The sequence below is a fragment of the Penicillium soppii genome (genome assembly GCF_028829465.1).
Source record: "Penicillium soppii strain IBT 18220 chromosome Unknown utg000001l, whole genome shotgun sequence".
Lineage (NCBI taxonomy): Eukaryota > Fungi > Ascomycota > Eurotiomycetes > Eurotiales > Aspergillaceae > Penicillium > Penicillium soppii.
In genome coordinates, this window is record NW_026643231.1 from 2,327,552 (window position 1) to 2,345,088 (window position 17,537).

General features: G+C 47.0%; 7 protein-coding genes across 7 annotated transcripts; 3 read left to right on the forward strand and 4 right to left on the reverse strand.

The window, feature by feature from the left end:
• Window positions 1-2,905: 2,905 nt before the first annotated feature.
• Window positions 2,906-4,810, reverse strand: N7529_000877 (uncharacterized protein; the record flags this gene model as incomplete). Its single annotated transcript, XM_057236408.1, has 6 exons — window positions 2,906-3,142; window positions 3,199-3,597; window positions 3,649-3,897; window positions 3,920-4,184; window positions 4,233-4,392; window positions 4,450-4,810. 6 exons carry the CDS (start codon window positions 4,808-4,810, stop codon window positions 2,906-2,908), a joined length of 1,671 nt encoding a protein of 556 aa, XP_057103211.1.
• Window positions 4,811-7,220: 2,410 nt separating this feature from the next.
• Window positions 7,221-8,413, reverse strand: tom40 (TOM complex pore protein TOM40; the record flags this gene model as incomplete). Its single annotated transcript, XM_057236409.1, has 3 exons — window positions 7,221-7,328; window positions 7,392-8,039; window positions 8,111-8,413. 3 exons carry the CDS (start codon window positions 8,411-8,413, stop codon window positions 7,221-7,223), a joined length of 1,059 nt encoding a protein of 352 aa, XP_057103212.1.
• Window positions 8,414-9,074: 661 nt separating this feature from the next.
• On the forward strand, window positions 9,075-11,390 carry N7529_000879 (bifunctional fructose-2,6-bisphosphate 2-phosphatase/6-phosphofructo-2-kinase; the record flags this gene model as incomplete). The annotated part of the gene is made up of 10 exons (XM_057236410.1): window positions 9,075-9,088; window positions 9,276-9,464; window positions 9,644-9,767; window positions 9,806-9,964; window positions 10,020-10,100; window positions 10,153-10,260; window positions 10,309-10,428; window positions 10,483-10,857; window positions 10,913-11,089; window positions 11,121-11,390. The coding sequence occupies 10 exons, from the start codon at window positions 9,075-9,077 to the stop codon at window positions 11,388-11,390; spliced, it is 1,617 nt and encodes a 538-aa protein (XP_057103213.1).
• A 157-nt stretch (window positions 11,391-11,547) lies between these two features.
• Window positions 11,548-11,992, reverse strand: N7529_000880 (ubiquitin-related modifier 1; the record flags this gene model as incomplete). Its single annotated transcript, XM_057236411.1, has 3 exons — window positions 11,548-11,665; window positions 11,716-11,880; window positions 11,934-11,992. 3 exons carry the CDS (start codon window positions 11,990-11,992, stop codon window positions 11,548-11,550), a joined length of 342 nt encoding a protein of 113 aa, XP_057103214.1.
• A 220-nt stretch (window positions 11,993-12,212) lies between these two features.
• Window positions 12,213-14,675, forward strand: N7529_000881 (Elongator subunit ELP2; the record flags this gene model as incomplete). Its single annotated transcript, XM_057236412.1, has 2 exons — window positions 12,213-12,341; window positions 12,402-14,675. 2 exons carry the CDS (start codon window positions 12,213-12,215, stop codon window positions 14,673-14,675), a joined length of 2,403 nt encoding a protein of 800 aa, XP_057103215.1.
• A 236-nt stretch (window positions 14,676-14,911) lies between these two features.
• N7529_000882 (putative ABC transporter) lies at window positions 14,912-15,799 on the reverse strand (the record flags this gene model as incomplete). Its single annotated transcript, XM_057236413.1, has 2 exons — window positions 14,912-15,627; window positions 15,676-15,799. 2 exons carry the CDS (start codon window positions 15,797-15,799, stop codon window positions 14,912-14,914), a joined length of 840 nt encoding a protein of 279 aa, XP_057103216.1.
• A 347-nt stretch (window positions 15,800-16,146) lies between these two features.
• Window positions 16,147-17,514, forward strand: N7529_000883 (tRNA dimethylallyltransferase; the record flags this gene model as incomplete). The annotated part of the gene is made up of 1 exon (XM_057236414.1): window positions 16,147-17,514. One exon carries the CDS (start codon window positions 16,147-16,149, stop codon window positions 17,512-17,514), a length of 1,368 nt encoding a protein of 455 aa, XP_057103217.1.
• Between the last annotated feature and the right edge of the window lie 23 nt (window positions 17,515-17,537).

Genomic DNA, 17,537 nt, shown 5'->3' on the forward strand with positions numbered 1-17,537 from the left:
AAATAAATAATATCAAAGAAAGGTAAATAATCACCAGGAATGCTGGTTCCTGGAGCAGCAAGCACCCGACTCGTCAGGTACCTCTCTCTCTTTTAAAAGGAAAAAAAGGAAAAAAAAGAAAGAAAAAACAAAACATCAATGCGGCCCGGCCGTTCCCTCGACCTCACCTTGGCCCCTGCGCAGTAGGGACGCACCTGGCTCAAAAGGTTAACGTTGAGGAGCTACGGAGCTGCTTGGAGAGAAAATCAATGCGTGATTAAGGCACATTTGAATGGGACCGTGCTGGTACTGTATTTACATTACCGATACTGTATGTTTCCTCCACATGTACAATATGGTAATACGTATATTACATTCGTATAACATTGTAGTCTTTGGATTTTATTTCATAGATAGATGTATCAAATAGATATAGTACATAAAGGTCGATATCAATACTACAAGGTCAAACATTGTATCTTCTTGTTACTATATCCATATGTATCTTCTCATATATAATCGGTTCTTTGACGCATAGAAGCGACGTCACCGGACATAGAGCAGGTGACCTTGGTTGAGGGGCTGTGGCATCGGAATCGCCACAATTCACTTCTTGTCATGCGACATGAGAACCATTGACTGGCAATATCACGGGAGCAGAAAAAAACTAAAAACTAAAATTAAGAATTAAAATGACGCCCCCTCAACAGGGGTCTCTTGAAACTGCTATTCTAATATTCAGAATCATGCCGGTACAACCATGACTACATACATTGTATACATTGTAGAGTTATATATATCGGGATTCCGAAAGGTCCCATCGTTCGGGTCTCGGCAAACTTGGCCATTCTGACGTTGTCTACCTACATACATCTATAACGACATATGTACAACTAAATTGTACAAGAGTCAGTACAGCCTCAATGGCATTTTCCGAGAATCTCGGAATCTTGGTCAGTGGATCAATTCATACCAGTCTATATTATACATGTAGTTGTGATTGTCCATGAACAAACCTTGGAACTGGCGCCATACCGAAAGTATATAGTTACCAACTACAACCTTGTATGCGGCGAAAAGCATACTTCCCTTGTGACACATCGTGGTACGAGTCCGGGATGAGGTGCCGGTGTTCCTGACAAAAAGCAATAACTGGCATGATGTATAAAATGCAGATGCAAAATGGAAATGTCCCAATCGCGCCGCGTCGGCATGTACGGATCGCAAAGCATGGAAGTAAGGAACGGCATTCCGACTTGTCAGACACGTGGATGAAAGCAAAATAGAGGCATAAGAGAGATTATCCATACAGGACAACACGATTGTACGCAACCAAATTTGGGAGGTCGGAATTGGAATCGAGTTCGGAATTCTAGACTGTATATTGTACAATGCATAATAGTATGTACAAAGAGTTATTGGTTGATTTACGGTTGTCTAGTGAATAGCTAATAGCCTGATCTACCATGTTCATGACGATCCAAATCTACCGTTGTCCGATCTTATACAAAACACACCTTGCGCGTCTATCATAGACACTAAACGAATAAACGTTGTAAGCGACCCGAAGAATTCCATTCTTCAATTGTCTGTCTATACCTACCTAGCAAGTGACTGTAAGCGAGGATTGAGATTAAGCCAATCAATCTCAAACATAATATGTTATGCTTTCATGTGCCTATGTCAAAACCCATGGAAATCAGTCCCCAACGCAATATTAATCTGTTTCTCGAACATTGACAATATTGCACCCCAAAGAAATGTGTGGACACGGTCCACATTCATTTCATTTCCTTGAAATCCGAGAATCAGAGAATCAGAAAATAATATTACCATGTCACTGAACCAAATTCATTGGATAAAATGAAACACTCGAGCCCCTCCACTCAAACTGTAAAAAAAACCTCCCAAGCTCATTTGTTCTCGGAGCGGTCATTGTTCCGGAACATACATATTTTAGTTCATTAGTTGCATAGTCGGTTTCTGTTAGTGAAGGCTACAATATTGTCTATCTTGTACGGAGCATATCGTTATACAATTACAGTGTACACTGTACGTTGAATGTGAATTTCAAAAGACAGTATGATGTCACGGTGGGTATAAGAACCGACTATCAGCCACAAGTAGGAAACAGGTATAACCTCTACGATATAGTATAGTACACGGAGTAGTTAGGTAGCTATTGGGCTTGATCTATGTAAGTGGCTGATCAACTGAGGCATATTGTGGAGAGAAATAGCGCATCTATACATACGTAGGGTATGGACATTCACATTCACATTCGCATACCTACAATATCGGTTCTGGTGATATGAAATTATAATGTAATTTCGAAACATGGAACTCGCATAAATGAACCATTTTCCATTTTACCGAAGGTGTTCCAAGTGGAGATGAAATCCATACCTAGTATGCCCGTTGGATGAGTTTCTCCAGTGTGTCCACAATGAGTTAGGGTGGGGTTTCTGTTACTAATCTCTTCACCGCTTGAGTTCTGCTGGTTCTTCCTTCTCCGCTTTGATACCTGAATGCCTCTATGCCTTGACGCCTGATATAACTAGGTCATATGAAATAATGCTATAGTTTAGCAGAGAAACTGGTATGAAATTGCATAGAGCTTTATAGGGTATATTCGCATGCAATGTAGTCTAAGGCTATATATAGCTGGTCTCTACTCACAATATTTCTAGTCACACCCACAGCGCTGTGATGGAATAGCATCTCGGATATAAGTCTTATTATAGATAGGAAATATCTGAAAAGGCTACACAATCTTGGAAGAAAGCTATCTCTCAGATTATTGGATCTTTATTAATAAGAAGCACAGCACTGATGCAGTTAAACATATATTCATCGGTTACACCTAATTTCCACATGCCTTTCGCCATGTCAAGCTTCTGCAACGACCCAGTCAGCAGCCTGCTATCTAGGGCGATCCCTCAGAATCATGTTCCCCTGTAAGTCGAGCCATGATTGCTGCCCGTCTTTGTGTCTCCTGAGCAGTTGTTTTATCATTAAACACCGAGTCCATTTGTTCCAGGGTACGACCGTTGGTCTCTGGAACAAGGAAGTAAACCCACACGAAGGAAAGGGCGCAGAAGCAGCAAAAGAAAATGTAGGTGCCAAACTTGATGTTTTGAATCATTGGAGGCGTGACCAATCCCTAGAGCCGTTAAAAGAAATTCTTTTTCTCGTGTGGAATGGAAGCTTGATACTTACGATGATGAAGTTGTTGCCCCAGTTAGACATCGTGCCAAAGGCGCATCCCTTGGCACGGAGCGAGGATGGGAAAATCTCCGCAGGCATTGCCCAGGGAATAGGGCCCCAGGTGCCTCCGAAGGTTAACATGAAGAAAAGGAGGAAGCCTGCACTGGCCCATCCAGCCGCTTTATGAGTAGGCCACTGCCCATCATACTTGCCAACCAGGACGGCGATAATGAAATGGGAGACGAACATGCACACTGAACCCCATAGGAGAAGTTTGCGGCGACCAAATCGATCCATACCCCATAAAGACCAGATACAGCCAACAACCTGGCAGATGTTCATGACACCGGAGAGAGTCAGTTGCATCTCATAGTCCAGGCCCATGGTCTTGAAAAGGGTTGGTGAGTAATACTATTTGTGTTAATCATCAGTAGTCAAGTATCGTCGAAATAATACACTCACGATAAGGGCATTGATGCCGACAAATTGTTGGAAAAACATCAGACCCACGGCCACCTGGGTTCGTTTGTAGATTGGCATTTTCCAGCAGTCAACATAGAGCGAGATCTGCAGCTTGATGGCATTCCATCTCCCCGGCTGGGAAAGGAGTGGATGTTTCTCTACAGACAGCTCCTCACGGTATGCGCATTCAGCCCGGATATCGTTCCATTCTTCCAACACCCGCTCGTCGGTGGTGGGTAGCTGACGGATCTTGGCGAGGGTTTGAAGAGACTCTTCCACTCGCCCCCTTTTGACATAGCCAGCGAGGAGAATAAGGAAGCATAAAGATACCAGAGCACATGATGAGTGCGGGAAGCATCTGAATCAAGAATGGAAGACGCCATGCCCAGTGCCCGGCGAGGTGGCGCGTGCCATAGGTAATGTAGAAGGCGATCACGATGCCGACCACGATGCAAAGTTCTTGAAGGACTAGCAGTGTTCCTCGGATCTCGGGGGGTGAAATTTCAGAGATATAGAGCGGCGCCACCATTGCAAGCCTACTCATTGTTAGAGAATATCGATAATAAAGAGCATTGAGCACGTACATTCCAACACCAATACCTCCGATGAATCGTGCAACGGTCAGCATAGCAAACGAGATGGCTCCAGTCTGCAAAGCTGCACCGATCAAGAAGATAACTCCAGCGGTGAAGATACTCCATTTGCGAGAGATCTTGTCAGCAAGCCATCCTTGGTTCATGGCACCTGTGACATGTTAATATCCCTCTATTAGCGAGATGACAAAATAACAGGTTTACTAACCAACAAAAGCTCCAAGTTCCAGAATAGCAGTCATAAGGCCTTTCTTAAAACCAGAGCCTGGAGCGGTCTCCGCGATATCGGGGAACTGTTCAAGGAACTGTGGCATGACTAGGGTGATGGATACTACACCCTGGTCGTAACCAAAGAGCATACCACCAAGGGTAGCAAACAAAGCACACATGAAGACATATCGAGAGGTGAAGATTCCACCAATTCCGCTCTTCGTGTACGTACGTCGTGTCTTCCAAACCGGTTCCTGGGTTTGTAGGTGGGCGGATGTGGTAGATCCTCGTCGAATATCATCTGAACGTTCGACATGCATAATAGTATCATCTACCGATGTGGACTTCTCTTTTTCCATCTTAAAGAATAGAGGAGAAAAGGATGCAGAAAAAAAGAAACAGTGGGATTTATTGCAGTGTAACTGTTACCCCGTGGGGAAGTGGAGAATATGAGTTGATGAGACTAGGATATGTGTGGAGTAGGTAACATATATAGTAGAATCATGCAAGTATAGTCCTACCCCGTGGGGAAGAGAAGAGAGTCGAGACGATCAGGAAACCAGATTCCGGCGATATAGGGCTTATAGACTTGTTCGGCATTCGATCACCGAGCCTCTTTGAATTTCAATGAGGCGACCAAGGACGCCCTCTAAGAGTTTACCGGACATTTTGGTAAATGACCTTCTAGGATCGGCTGAACAGGATAAAACCCCCTCGCAGAACTTCCCTCGCCGATGAAACGCTTTTCCTTGGGCCCTATCTAGGTAGAGACTAAGGACTAGGTAGACTGCATATGTATAATCCATGTCAGGTGGCGAAATTCTTGGACACGCTACAGATTCAAGCTTCTGGGTATAGCCTGTGAGCGGAAGTCATTTCATAAGGATAATTAAAGTCTCTGCCAGTCACTCTTTGTCTATGAACCCGAATAATAGATCCTATCTCAACGCTTGCTATCCTGAACCCCTCCCATCACCTCTACTGGGCGACGAGCGCCATGCCTTGTGCCACCCGCGAGCCAAGTCCACTAGAGGATTGCCCGGCCTTCGGTCATAAACCGAGCCCGTGTAGACTAAGGAGGTAGGGTCATTTAGCCCGAGGGCTCACTTCATGGCCAGTGTCTAGAGTGCCGATCCCGATATTTTTGCCCTCCCTTGCAGGAACATGACTTCCGATGAACCAAACAAATTGGACCATTGAATTCTGATTTAGAATGTCAGATAGAGTGGCAGCGTGGAACAGCCAGTAACTTCCTTTCCTTCACATGGACATTGTGCAGCGAGGCCTAGAGTCTATACCTCCATGAGGCACATCTATCTTTGTCTGGGCTAATTTTGCCGGCTTTTTCTTTTGCCTATGGTAAGCCATAATTCTGTATTCTCTGCGCAATGTGATGAGATTCAATGACGTGCTATACTCAGCATTTCATCAAGTGATTATGAGTCTCAGTCTTCACGGTAAGGATTGACGTCAATTTAGAGGCGTATAGATATAACCTATTTAGGTAGCTCGCGGCGACGGAGGAAGCAATAGTTATATACAAGCTACACCAAAGTTCCAGGATCTACCCAGTGTGCATGTAGTCAAACAAAAAGGCTTGATCGGGTATGTCCCCGCGACGTCCTTGCGATATAATTACTTGCTGTTTGCTTGTCTTGTCCTCATGGTGTCTATGAATTTGAGGCATGTTTCAGCTTTCACTAGTTCCATAACCTCTACGAAATGTCACCATTTCTCTGCCTTGGTCTCTCAATCGTCTTGAACCAACCCCCACGCTAAGGCGCGCACATATGCACGTATTTACATGTCCCACATTGGGCATCAAAGGCTGAAACAGCCATAGTAAGCCTTTAATACATTTTCCTATAGGATTTTCGGGGTTGGAAATCTGCCTACATGTACATTACACCTATACGTATATAGCATTTTGTGATCCTTCTGAATTGGTAAATGCATAACTACATAGCTAGTCTAGTCATACTTACGTAGCATGTGCACATTAAAATATATCCAACTCATTCCAATCAGATTATGCAATGAATAAGACCACCTAAAACTGTAATGATCAGCACGTAGAAAGCCCCCAGGGCAGCATTGATATGAGATTGACCATTGACTTATCATTCGGCATCAATTAGGTCCTTTCCTTGGTTAGTTCAAGCATGGAACTATATTGGTAAGTGCGGAGATACAGCTTGATTTTCCAGGGAGACGAGCTAGTCATAGTTGGTTCACCTGGGAACAAAGCCGTTGTAATACTCAAAGCCCAAGTGAAGCTGCCTTGAACGGATACTGACATTGATATAGACAGAAAGCCCCTGTCTACGTGTGGATGAAAATTGGAGGAATTATAATACTTTGATTACTGATTTTTTTCAACTTCGAAACGTGTTTTACATTGGCCCGTCTATGATGCGAAAACATAACCAGAGCTCCCTGCAGGCACAGCCGTGCATCTCACTCGCAATCCATAGACCCAAAACATGGCCAAGGAAGTGAACTGGAAAAAGGAAAACAAACCAGACACATAGCAGGCCAAACAGTCAGAGATGCAGCATCAGGTGGTGATGGAATAATCAAAGAAACAGTGTGAATCTATACAAAAAATAGGATCTCCATGGCGCCAAACAACTGCCACCTGCACCAGCAAACCAAAATCAAGAGGATATGCTGAAGAAGAGACATGGGATGTCGTTCCAGACGATGGAGAGGGAAGAACTACTAAAACAGGGGAGTGAAAGAGGTATTATCTCGGTGTGAGGGGAGAGCTTAGAAAGGAGGAGGGATCATGGCGGCGGGGTCAGCCTTCTCCTGCTGCTCCATCAAGTCCTCACCAGCGAGCTCGAGGGAAACAGCAAGACCAAGCTTGGCGGTTTGCTAGAAAAAAAAAGAAACGGTTAGTATCAAGCTCTCGTCAGAAGTACAGAATCAGATGCTTACCTTAGCCTGGTCAATCTCACCAGCAAAGGAGAGGGAGATGGGCATGGCAATGCGCTTCTCGAGGAGACAGCTGACCTTACCGGTGCTGTCAACCTGAGCGCGGAAAGAAGAGGCACGGAAGTCGTACTTGGCACCAATGGCGGTGGTACCGTCACGGGCAGGGCCGCCCATCATCAGAGCAGCGGGAGAAGGAGAGAGTTGAAGGTTCATGTCAACACCAGCCTCAACACGCTCGGACAGCTTGCGCCAGTAGGTGGCGTTGAAAGTACCCTGGGCCTGGAGCTGAGCAGTACCGATCCAGTCCTCACCCTTGTACTTGGCGGAGTAGGAGAGAGCAGTCTCGGGGCGGGCAGTGATACCCTGGCGTTGCCAGATAGCCTCGAAACCGAGGGCCAGAGCGGGAGTGACGGATTGGAGGTAACTGCCGACGAAGATACCAGTCAGACCACCCTCCAGGCAAGACGGGTTGAAGGCCTTGAGAGATGCAGAGAAATCGGAGCCGGTGTAGTCGTTGTCGATCTGAACCAAGCCTTGGGAGCCACCTGCCATGATCTGGGCATTGGTCTTGGTGACCAGGGCCGGGCTCCAGCGGTAGTTGCCGACGGCGGCAAGCGCACCATCACTTCCGTAGTTACCTTGCATGAAAACCTATCACGGGTAGTTGTCAGATACCGGGAATCGCATTCGAAATATGGAGTATCGGAAGATTCTTGTCTTACCTTGGGGTTTCCGAACATGGCGGAGAAAGCGTATGGAGGCAAGTTGCCGGTGGAACCCATAGAGAGAGCGTGCGACACACGGAACAGAGGGGACATACCGAAGACCTTGGTCAAGTCTGCCCGGAGACCGGAGAACATGAAGTTGGTCAACAGGACATCCTTTTGCACTTCCCTGGCGAGATTATCGACAGTGCCGGGGTTGGGCAGATTGAGCAACGCCCTTCGTTCGGCGAAAGTGTTGTATGCATCGCCGATGGCCGCGGCGGCGGAGTTCTCGGTGAGGAAGGAGAGAGATGATGACATTTTTGAGATGTGTTAATTGCCGACAATTATATTAGGTGTCGTCACGCGTTTTGATCTCAGAGAGATTTCGGGAAAGGAGGAATAGGAAATAAAAGGAATTGAGACCAGCCCGAGGATCTGCGACGAACAAACGTCTCAGATAACCTTGATGAAAAAAGAAAGGGCTTGGGATGCAGGAGATTCGGAGTGTAGGGGAAGCAATTCAGGGCTTTCCGAGCTGTGAAAAATGCTAGTCACCTGCCCTCGGCGTCTTTGGTTGTAGTCGCCCACCGTGTCTTAGGTAATCCGGGTCATTCCGATTCGAGTCTCTCTCTTTCTCTCTTTCTCTCATTTTGATATCTTGATATTTTGATATAGATTGATGGGATTTGTTTTGATCTTTTGGTTTTGATTTGGAGTTACTTCTTGTTCTTTATTTTGTTCATTTGATCAATTGAGATCTAATTATATAGATTGCCTGAGAAAAGAGGCATCAATACTCACCGGCCGATATCTGGGCCCTTTATCGATCTCCCTATACCGCTTGTTCTTCAAGGCTTTTTCATTTGTCTTTCCAGTGGGACTGACCTTGGAAAAGTTCATATTGTCTTGCCGACTATCAGTGGACCGAAGCAATTTCAATATCAACTTTGGCGATATTGCGTCACCTCGACATCCCACCATGGACACGTTACTGTAAGCATGCCTCCCCGCCATATCATGGATGCATACCGTCTCTTATGCCCATCTTTCTGTTGCATTTTTGCCGTAAATATGGCACTGGTATCAAAAAGAGAAACTAGCTATGTGTTCACCAAATTGACATTTCTATAATTTGAAGCTTGGGAATCTGATTGTTGAAATCAAAACTGACATCATACAGCACCGCTGAGATCGTGGCTAACTCTCCACAATTTCGTCGCAAGTCATCCATCTTTGTTGATGCAATTCATGACTTACCCGAAAAGGCTGATCTGGCCCCGGCCCAATTGTACAGCACCGAGTCTGGTCGACTGTTCCATTCGGGCCGAATTGTGATCATCACTGTCGGCTTGCCTGCTAGAGGCAAAACGTATGCTTTGCTCTATACAATTCTTGATTTTGATTGTCAAAATAGTAGCTAATCCCTGACAGGCATATATCGGTTGCTTTGGCCCGATACCTGCGCTGGTATGTTTCACTCCTGGGAATTTCTTCATCCCCCCCCCCCCCCCCCCCCCCCCCCCAAAAATATACTGACATGAATAATAGGCTTGGTGTTAAAACCAGAATATTCCATCTAGGAGACTATCGTCGTGCCACCATTCCATTTGGTGAGGATATGCCAGATGATTATTTCTATGTCAATGGTGAGTATGACATCACTGTTTACCTCGTACTTTGTACTGATATCTCTGTCTAGCGACTGCAAAGTCGGTTCTGCTGCGACAAAAGATCGTGAGGAAATGCCGAGAAGACATTTATCACTTCCTGAACCACGAGAATGGTCAAATAGCAATTTACGATGCTGTCAACCCGCTAGCTTCGGGACGGCGTTCACTTGCCAAGGAGTTTGCAAAGCATGATATCGAGGTAAACTCAAAATGGACTACCCTGTATTTTTCACATTAGACTAACCACTGAACAGACGCTCTTTATTGAGTCTTGGTGTGATGATGAACGCATCATTGAAGAGAATGTTCGCAGAGTCAAGATTTCCTCCCCTGATGTGAGTAGTCTTTTGATTGGCATATAGTAAATTTTCTGACAACTCTGGGTAGTATGTCTCATGGAAATCAGAAGAAGCCGTGAAGCACTACTTGACCCGCATCTCTTCTCGCATCCCTCAATTCCAGACCATGGAGGAAAAGGATTTGAATTATATCAAGGTATGCAAGCTTGGCCTGTTTCATATATCGAATACTTACCAAATGCAGATGATCAACGCCGGCGAGAGACTAATTGTCAACAATAGGAGCTTTGGTTACCTTTCTAACCGTATTGTCTTCTATCTTTTGAACCTCCACATCAAATCGCGACGGACTTACTTTGTTCGGGTACGTCATATTCTACCAACGCAGCTGCAGCACAAGACTGACATTTAGCTTTAGGCCGGTGTTTCATTGGATGCAGATTCTTACAAAGCTGATGCCTCCCTTTCGGAACAGGGAGAAGACTATGCTCAAAAAATGACGGCACGTCTACTAGCTCACCGAGAAGAAGAGAAGCAGGCGATGATTGAGCGAGGAGAGACTGGCTATGAATCAAGACCCCTGAAGATTTGGACCTCTACTCGACGCAGGACAGTGGAAACAGCAAAATACCTCCATGAAAACGGCTACAAAGTTCGGCAAAGATCTCAGTTGAGCCAACTGCACCCTGGCGTATGCGAGAAAATGTCCGAGAAACACATACGAGAAGAATATGGGGACGAGGTTGCCAAGCATGAGCTTGATCCCTACCATCACCGTTATCCCCGCGCGGAGGTGAGAATTGATAATTAAACGTTCCAAAAGCATGGATGCTGACCTTTCTGTTCAGTCTTACCACGATCTTGCCGTTCGTCTGGAGCCCATAATTCTTGAGCTTGAGAGAGAACAAACCGATCTGCTTATCATCGCACATGAAAGCGTTTTGAGAGTTTTGTACGGCTATCTTATGGCTTGCAATGCCGCGGACATTCCGTTCCTTGAGTTCCCTCGCGATGAAATTATTGAGGTAAGTTGTTATTGAACGTAATGTATCATAGAGGCAACTGACACTGTTCCAGATCATTCCAGAGAGCTACCAGAATGTGGCACAGCATATCAAGATTCCTGACCTCCCCGAGGAGATCATTCCGGACTCCCCTGAAGACCTGAAGATTCCAGTGCCCCCGAGCGGAGTGGTGTCGCCAATGCAGGGCCTTGGTAGCCCAGAAGGCCAAGCAACTCCACAGAGTGGTTACCGAACACCGAGTGGAATCAGAACACCCCGTGCTGAAAGGATCTCACAAGATCACGTTGAAGACGTGGTCTAGTTGAAAGTCCAGATCTCTCTTTGCTCGGCGATATACCGTCAGCCATAAGTCTGTTGCTCTTGGATTCTTTCCCAGATGCGTGCGCGTTAAATCATTATTCATCTCCAGTGATTTGCAGGAACACAACCACATTTTATCTAGCCACTTTTTTAACCATTTAACCTCCGTGTAGAGTTGAGACAAAGACAATAGTATCCCCTGCTTGGAGTTCGTATGCATCTTCGCCTTCCAACTCCCAATCGGCATCATTGATAAGGACGAGAACACCAGGTCGTCTATCAGGCTGTTAGTTTCGGCTCAGTATATAGAATCAGTGTCCACATACACACTGTCCTCCATGATAAACATGTCTTTCCGCTGGTCCTGCATGAGATTGTCGACAAGGTATCCGAGCAAATATGAGATATTTGGCGGGCTGCCATTCTCTAATTGAGCAGGTAAAACGATTTTGTGCTTGCGCTCATTACCGAACAGCAATTCGAGGCCACCACTAATGATTTCAATGGTTAGTACAGGCTCGTCAAACGGACGGAAGATTCGTACGTAAATTCGACGGTAATCGGAATGGGAGCTTCACCCTGTACAGAATTTGAAGCGGCCATGGTGTGGTGAATGAAGAAGAAGACAAAAAAGATACAGAGCAGAAGTAGTTTTTCTTTCTCTATACTCGAAAAAGAAAAAGAAGTTCGTTCACAGTAAAGATGGAGGGGCTGGGGCGGAGACAGAAATCCTTATCGATAAGCCAATCTGCAATTTCTTTGCGCTTCTCCAACTTGCTTCATGCAAACGACACAAGGGTGATTAGGTCCCTAAGATACTCCAATGGTGGGCGTCACAACAGACTATATATCCGTGGGAGGAAATCGACACCCTGGTGCTGCGGATTGGGATGTGCAGACCGGTGTGCTCGCCTTTGGCGCTGACAACAATGTTGCCTTATGGGACCCTCTTGTAAGTCCAGTCAGGTTTAATAGACATATCTAGAAACTCAAAGGCTTACGTCTCATAAAGGACGAGACCTATCGAGGAACATATGCTTTACTGGTTGGTCATACCGACAAAGTGAGTGTTGTTCGGTTTTACACATGCCCCTCCTCAGGAACAAGATTCATTATTACCGGCTCCGTCGACCACACATTACGCGTATGGCAACAGGATAGCACCGAATTGTGCAACTATGCTCATGTTTCTACCCTCGAGGGTCACACCAGCTCCGTGAATGCGATTGCTGTCGCTAATGGAACGAACATCATCGCATCCGGAGCGGCCGATGGAACAGTCCGAATTTGGAGAATAAATGCGCAGGATGGAGTGAAATGCGAGCTACTTGATACGATTACTATGACGCCACGCTTTTTCCCATTGACTTTGTCATTACAGGCGCTTGGAGATGACTCGGATAAATCTTTGGTATTGGCCGTTGCGGGCACAATGACCAAGGTGCACATATATGTCTCTGAAACCTCCAACATGCCAGAGTTCAAGCGCCGCGCTGTACTTGCAGGTCACGAGGCTTGGATCAAGTCTCTTTCATTTACTCAGGATAAGCAAAGTAAAGAAGGCGATATCTTGCTGGCATCCGCTAGTCAAGATAAATACATTCGCCTTTGGCGCTTGCATCGGGGTGAAGCAAATCCTCCTGCTCCCATTGATGACACAGATCCTCTGCTTGGAGGCATGGAACCCACACTTTCGAACAAGGCCCATGAATTCGAAGCAAAGGGATTGAAGTACTCAATCACATTTGAAGCTCTTCTATTTGGACACGAAGATTGGATCTATACCACTGCATGGAATCCTGACTCCAAGCGGCAACAGCTTCTTTCAGCCTCCGCTGATAACACTATTACGATCTGGGAACAAGACCAAGCGTCAGGCGTTTGGATGTCGACAGAGAGAATGGGAGAGATCAGTGTTCAAAAGGGATCTACTACCGCTACCGGTAGTGCCGGTGGATTCTGGATTGGTCTTTGGTCGCCCGATGGAAAGCAAGTTGTGAGTCTTGGCCGAACAGGTAGTTGGAGAGTATGGCGACAAGATTCCGATTCGGATCTCTGGGTGCAAAAATTTGGTATCTCTGGCCACGTTCGCTCGTCTAATGGTGTTCAATGGGAACCTACTGGAGGATATATGCTCTCAACCAGTGCCGATCAGACCACACGACTCCATGCCAAATGGGTGCGGGACAGCAAAAGCTCATGGCATGAGTTCTCTCGGCCCCAAATTCATGGATACGACTTGAACTGTGTCGACACCCTGGGACCTTTACAGTTCGTGACTGGCGCGGAGGAAAAGCTTCTGCGTGTTTTCAATGAACCTAAGCAAATTGCCGAGTTGCTTGAGAGACTCACTGGGTTCAAACAGTCGATTGAAGACCTGCCAGACACTGCTGAAATCCCTGTGCTGGGTCTTTCTAATAAGGCCCTTGGAGAAGAGGCACCGGTAGAAGAAGACGAGGAGAAAGCACCGGCAGAAGCACCCAACGCTTCTGTCTCGTTGGCTGCCAATCACCCGCCACTAGAGGATCAATTGTCTCGTTACACACTGTGGCCGGAGCATGAAAAGCTCTACGGTCACGGATATGAGATTTCAGCAGTGGCAGTTAGCCATGACCGCAAGCTCATTGCTACCGCCTGCAAGGCCAGTTCCATCGACCATGCAGTTATTCGTCTCTACGATACTTCAGACTGGCATGAGATCAAACCTTCTCTCACAGCGCACTCATTGACCATCACGGACCTCTCGTTCTCAGCTGACGACCGCTATCTTCTCAGCGTTGGACGTGATCGTCAGTGGGCAATCTTCCAGCGCAGCGACTCAGATCTAACAACATTCGCAAATCTCACCTCAAATCCCAAGGGTCATTCTCGAATGATTTTGGGTGCCGCCTGGGCCCCAGCCACAACGGAACCTGTCTTTGCTACCGCAGGACGTGACAAGTCCGTGAAGATCTGGCAAAAGACAGAGGAGACTTTCGTCTCCAAGACAACCGTGCCACTGACCTCAGCAGTCTCAGCAATTGCCTTTTTGCCTATCACATACAAGGGATCATTCATCATCGCAGCGGGCGAGGATAGTGGTGTCATATCTATCCACCGAATTGCCGCCGACACCTTTGAAGCAACGCATATTGTGACGATTGACAAGAAGATTGCACCTTCAAAGACAATTACCCAATTATCATGGCGGCCAGTGTTGGCAGAGTCAGAGAGCGATCGGTTTGAACTGGCAGTGGCAAGCGAAGACACTTCCACGCGCATATATGCTATTTCTAGCATGCTTTGATGATGTATATACAAAACCCAAATCGTCTTAGCCACCCCTTATGAGTCATGATGGTTGAAAAACTCGCCAATGTTGAATAGATCGCTAGATGCAAGATGTCAAACCGTGAACCGTAAACCCCGTCTATGCCTGTGGTTGAACCCAATGATTGTTGAATGGCATGATGTTAAAAGACCCCTCGCAGCAGTGCAAAACAAAAGAAAAACACAAGAAAGTAACCCAGGTCAGGTCAGAAGTCACTTATCAGAGCGCTTCTCCAATCCATAACCACCAATGCCCTCAAGGGACTGGTAAGTCTTAGCCTGATTTCCACGACCATTCCGAGGCCCTCTAACTGCCATGTCCTCCTTGAGCCACTTGAGCACCAACTCACCAAGTCGACTATTCTCAGAAGTCCACTCAGGAACCTCCTCATGGAAAGATTCAACACTGCCCAACGCCTTAACCTTACCCAAGTGCATATGAGCGAGATGAGTCGGCCACTGAGCAAGGTTGTCCAAAATATGAGTAGCATAAACAATGGTGCAAGCTCTGCTCTCCGTCTCGCGTTTCAAAAATGCCAGGAAATTACTTCGAGACAAAAGATCCAAATCGACCGTGATTTCATCAAGAAGCAGAACCTGCCACGGCCGGAGTAGACCCATAGCCAGTTGGACACGACGACGCTCACCATCCGACACGGCATGCATCCTCCAACTCAGATCAATGTCTAGGATGTCGACTAGCTCGTCCCGACGCTCGGGGTAAGCGTTTCCGCCCACGGAGGCGAGAAGTGTTGGCACGTCGATGTCTGTGCGAACAATGCTGTTCAAGACCCATTCTACACCGAGGTAGGTTACGCCGTCTAGGCTGTCTTTGAAGGGGTCTTTGCCACCCACCGCGATGGTGTCATTGGGTGCTAGACGCTTGCCTGATAATAGGCGGAGGAGGGTGGTTTTGCCCGCTCCATTTGCTGGATTTGGTCAGTCTATAATGTTGCATGGGAAAAAGTGTGACTCACCGCCGATTAGGAGGGTTCGACTTCCGGCTGGGAGGCTCATGGCTACGTTCTGGAGGCCGTCGGAACCATCTTGGAACTTGTATGAGAGGTTTTGGACCTCAATGTTGGGGAGAGTGCTCGACATGATGGGAGTGAGCAATTCGTGGAGAGAATGGGAGCAAATGAGAAGAATGAATGAGTTAAAAGAGGCTGCAATGGTAATGAAAGATGAATCATTCCACTAAAGATTAGCGTTGCAACATTGCGAGCGAAACACGCCCTGTGGCGGGATGGGGACCCGATAACGATAACACCTTTTTTTTTTCTTCTTCAACGTCTTGACTCAAGCCGTTGAGGCATGCTCTCTGCTATACGCAAATTATATGCTCGACCCCCTCTACTACATATTCCAATGGACTCACTTATAACTGTTCTCGGTGCCACAGGCACCGGCAAGTCAAAGGTAATGACTCCCCCGCACTTGTGAACCCAATGACTGATAGCTATAGACAGCTTGCAGTGGACTTAGCCTCTCGTTTCAACGGTGAAATCATCAATGGCGATGCAATGCAGATGTATCGTGGTCTACCCATTATAACGAACCAAATCCCAACCGAGGAACGAAATGGCATCCCCCACCACCTCCTCAGTTGCATCGACCCGGACGCAGAAGCATGGCGCGTAGGGTTATTTAAACGCGAAGCTCTCCGGATCATAGATGACATTCGATCAAGGGGAAAGGTGCCCATACTTGTTGGAGGAACGCATTATTACACGCAAGCGGTGCTTTTCAAAGACCAGCTCGTGGGCGAAGGGGTGGACGACGAAGGCGAGCGCGAGCAGCTCACGGAGTTTAGCTCCACTTCTTCGAAGTGGCCAATTCTAGACGAGTCGACCGAAGTCCTCTTGGAGAAATTGCGAGAGGTCGACCCTGTCATGGCTGGTCGTTGGCATCCAAAGGATGGGCGCAGAATCCGTCGCTCACTGGAGATATTTTTCCAGACTGGACGGCCAGCTTCGGAGATTTACAAAGAGCAGATGACGCAGAAGAGAAAGGCCATGGACCAGAGTGATAGTCTATTGCGATTCTCGAATACATTGGTGTTTTGGGTCCATGCCGAGAAGGAGGTTCTCAATGCGCGCCTGGATGCGCGTGTCGATGACATGGTCAAGCAGGGCTTGATGACTGAGGCGCAGAAGATGTCGGATTACCTGCAAGAGAAAGCTTCGCAGGGAGTCGAGGTCGACCAAACGCGAGGAGTGTGGGTGTCAATTGGATTCAAGGAACTGGCGAACTACTTCGAAGTTGCCCGGAAAGGTGAGCAGAGCGAAAAAGAGCTCGAAGATCTCAAGCGGGCTTCTTTGGAACAAATACGGACTGCTACACGACAGTATGGATCGTCACAAGTCAAATGGATCCGCAACAAATTGTGGCGTGCCCTCACAGAAGCTGGCGAGACGAATCGTCTATACCTGCTGGACAGTTCGAATGTCAGCAACTGGAGCGAGTGCATCACTCAACCCTCGGAGAAGATTGTACAAATGATGCTTCAGAATGAACCCACTCCTGACCCCAAATCACTTTCTCAGCTGGCGGCGACTGAGTTCGGGGCGAAAGAGGCCCAAGTCAAGGCGCCGAAAGAGCTGATTGGGAAAGTCTATACCTGCGAATGCTGCAAAAAGACGTTGGCGGGCGAGGACCAGTGGAATATTCACCTCGATAGTTATCAGCATAAAAGGGGCCTTAAGTCTGCAAAGAAGAGGGAAGCGCGTGATGAATATTTCCGGCAGAAGGAGTTGGAAGCACAGGAGGCTGCTGTCAACGAGAAACTCGAACAGGGACCTGAGAATGGCTCATGATTTATTGCACTGCATGTTTGAGC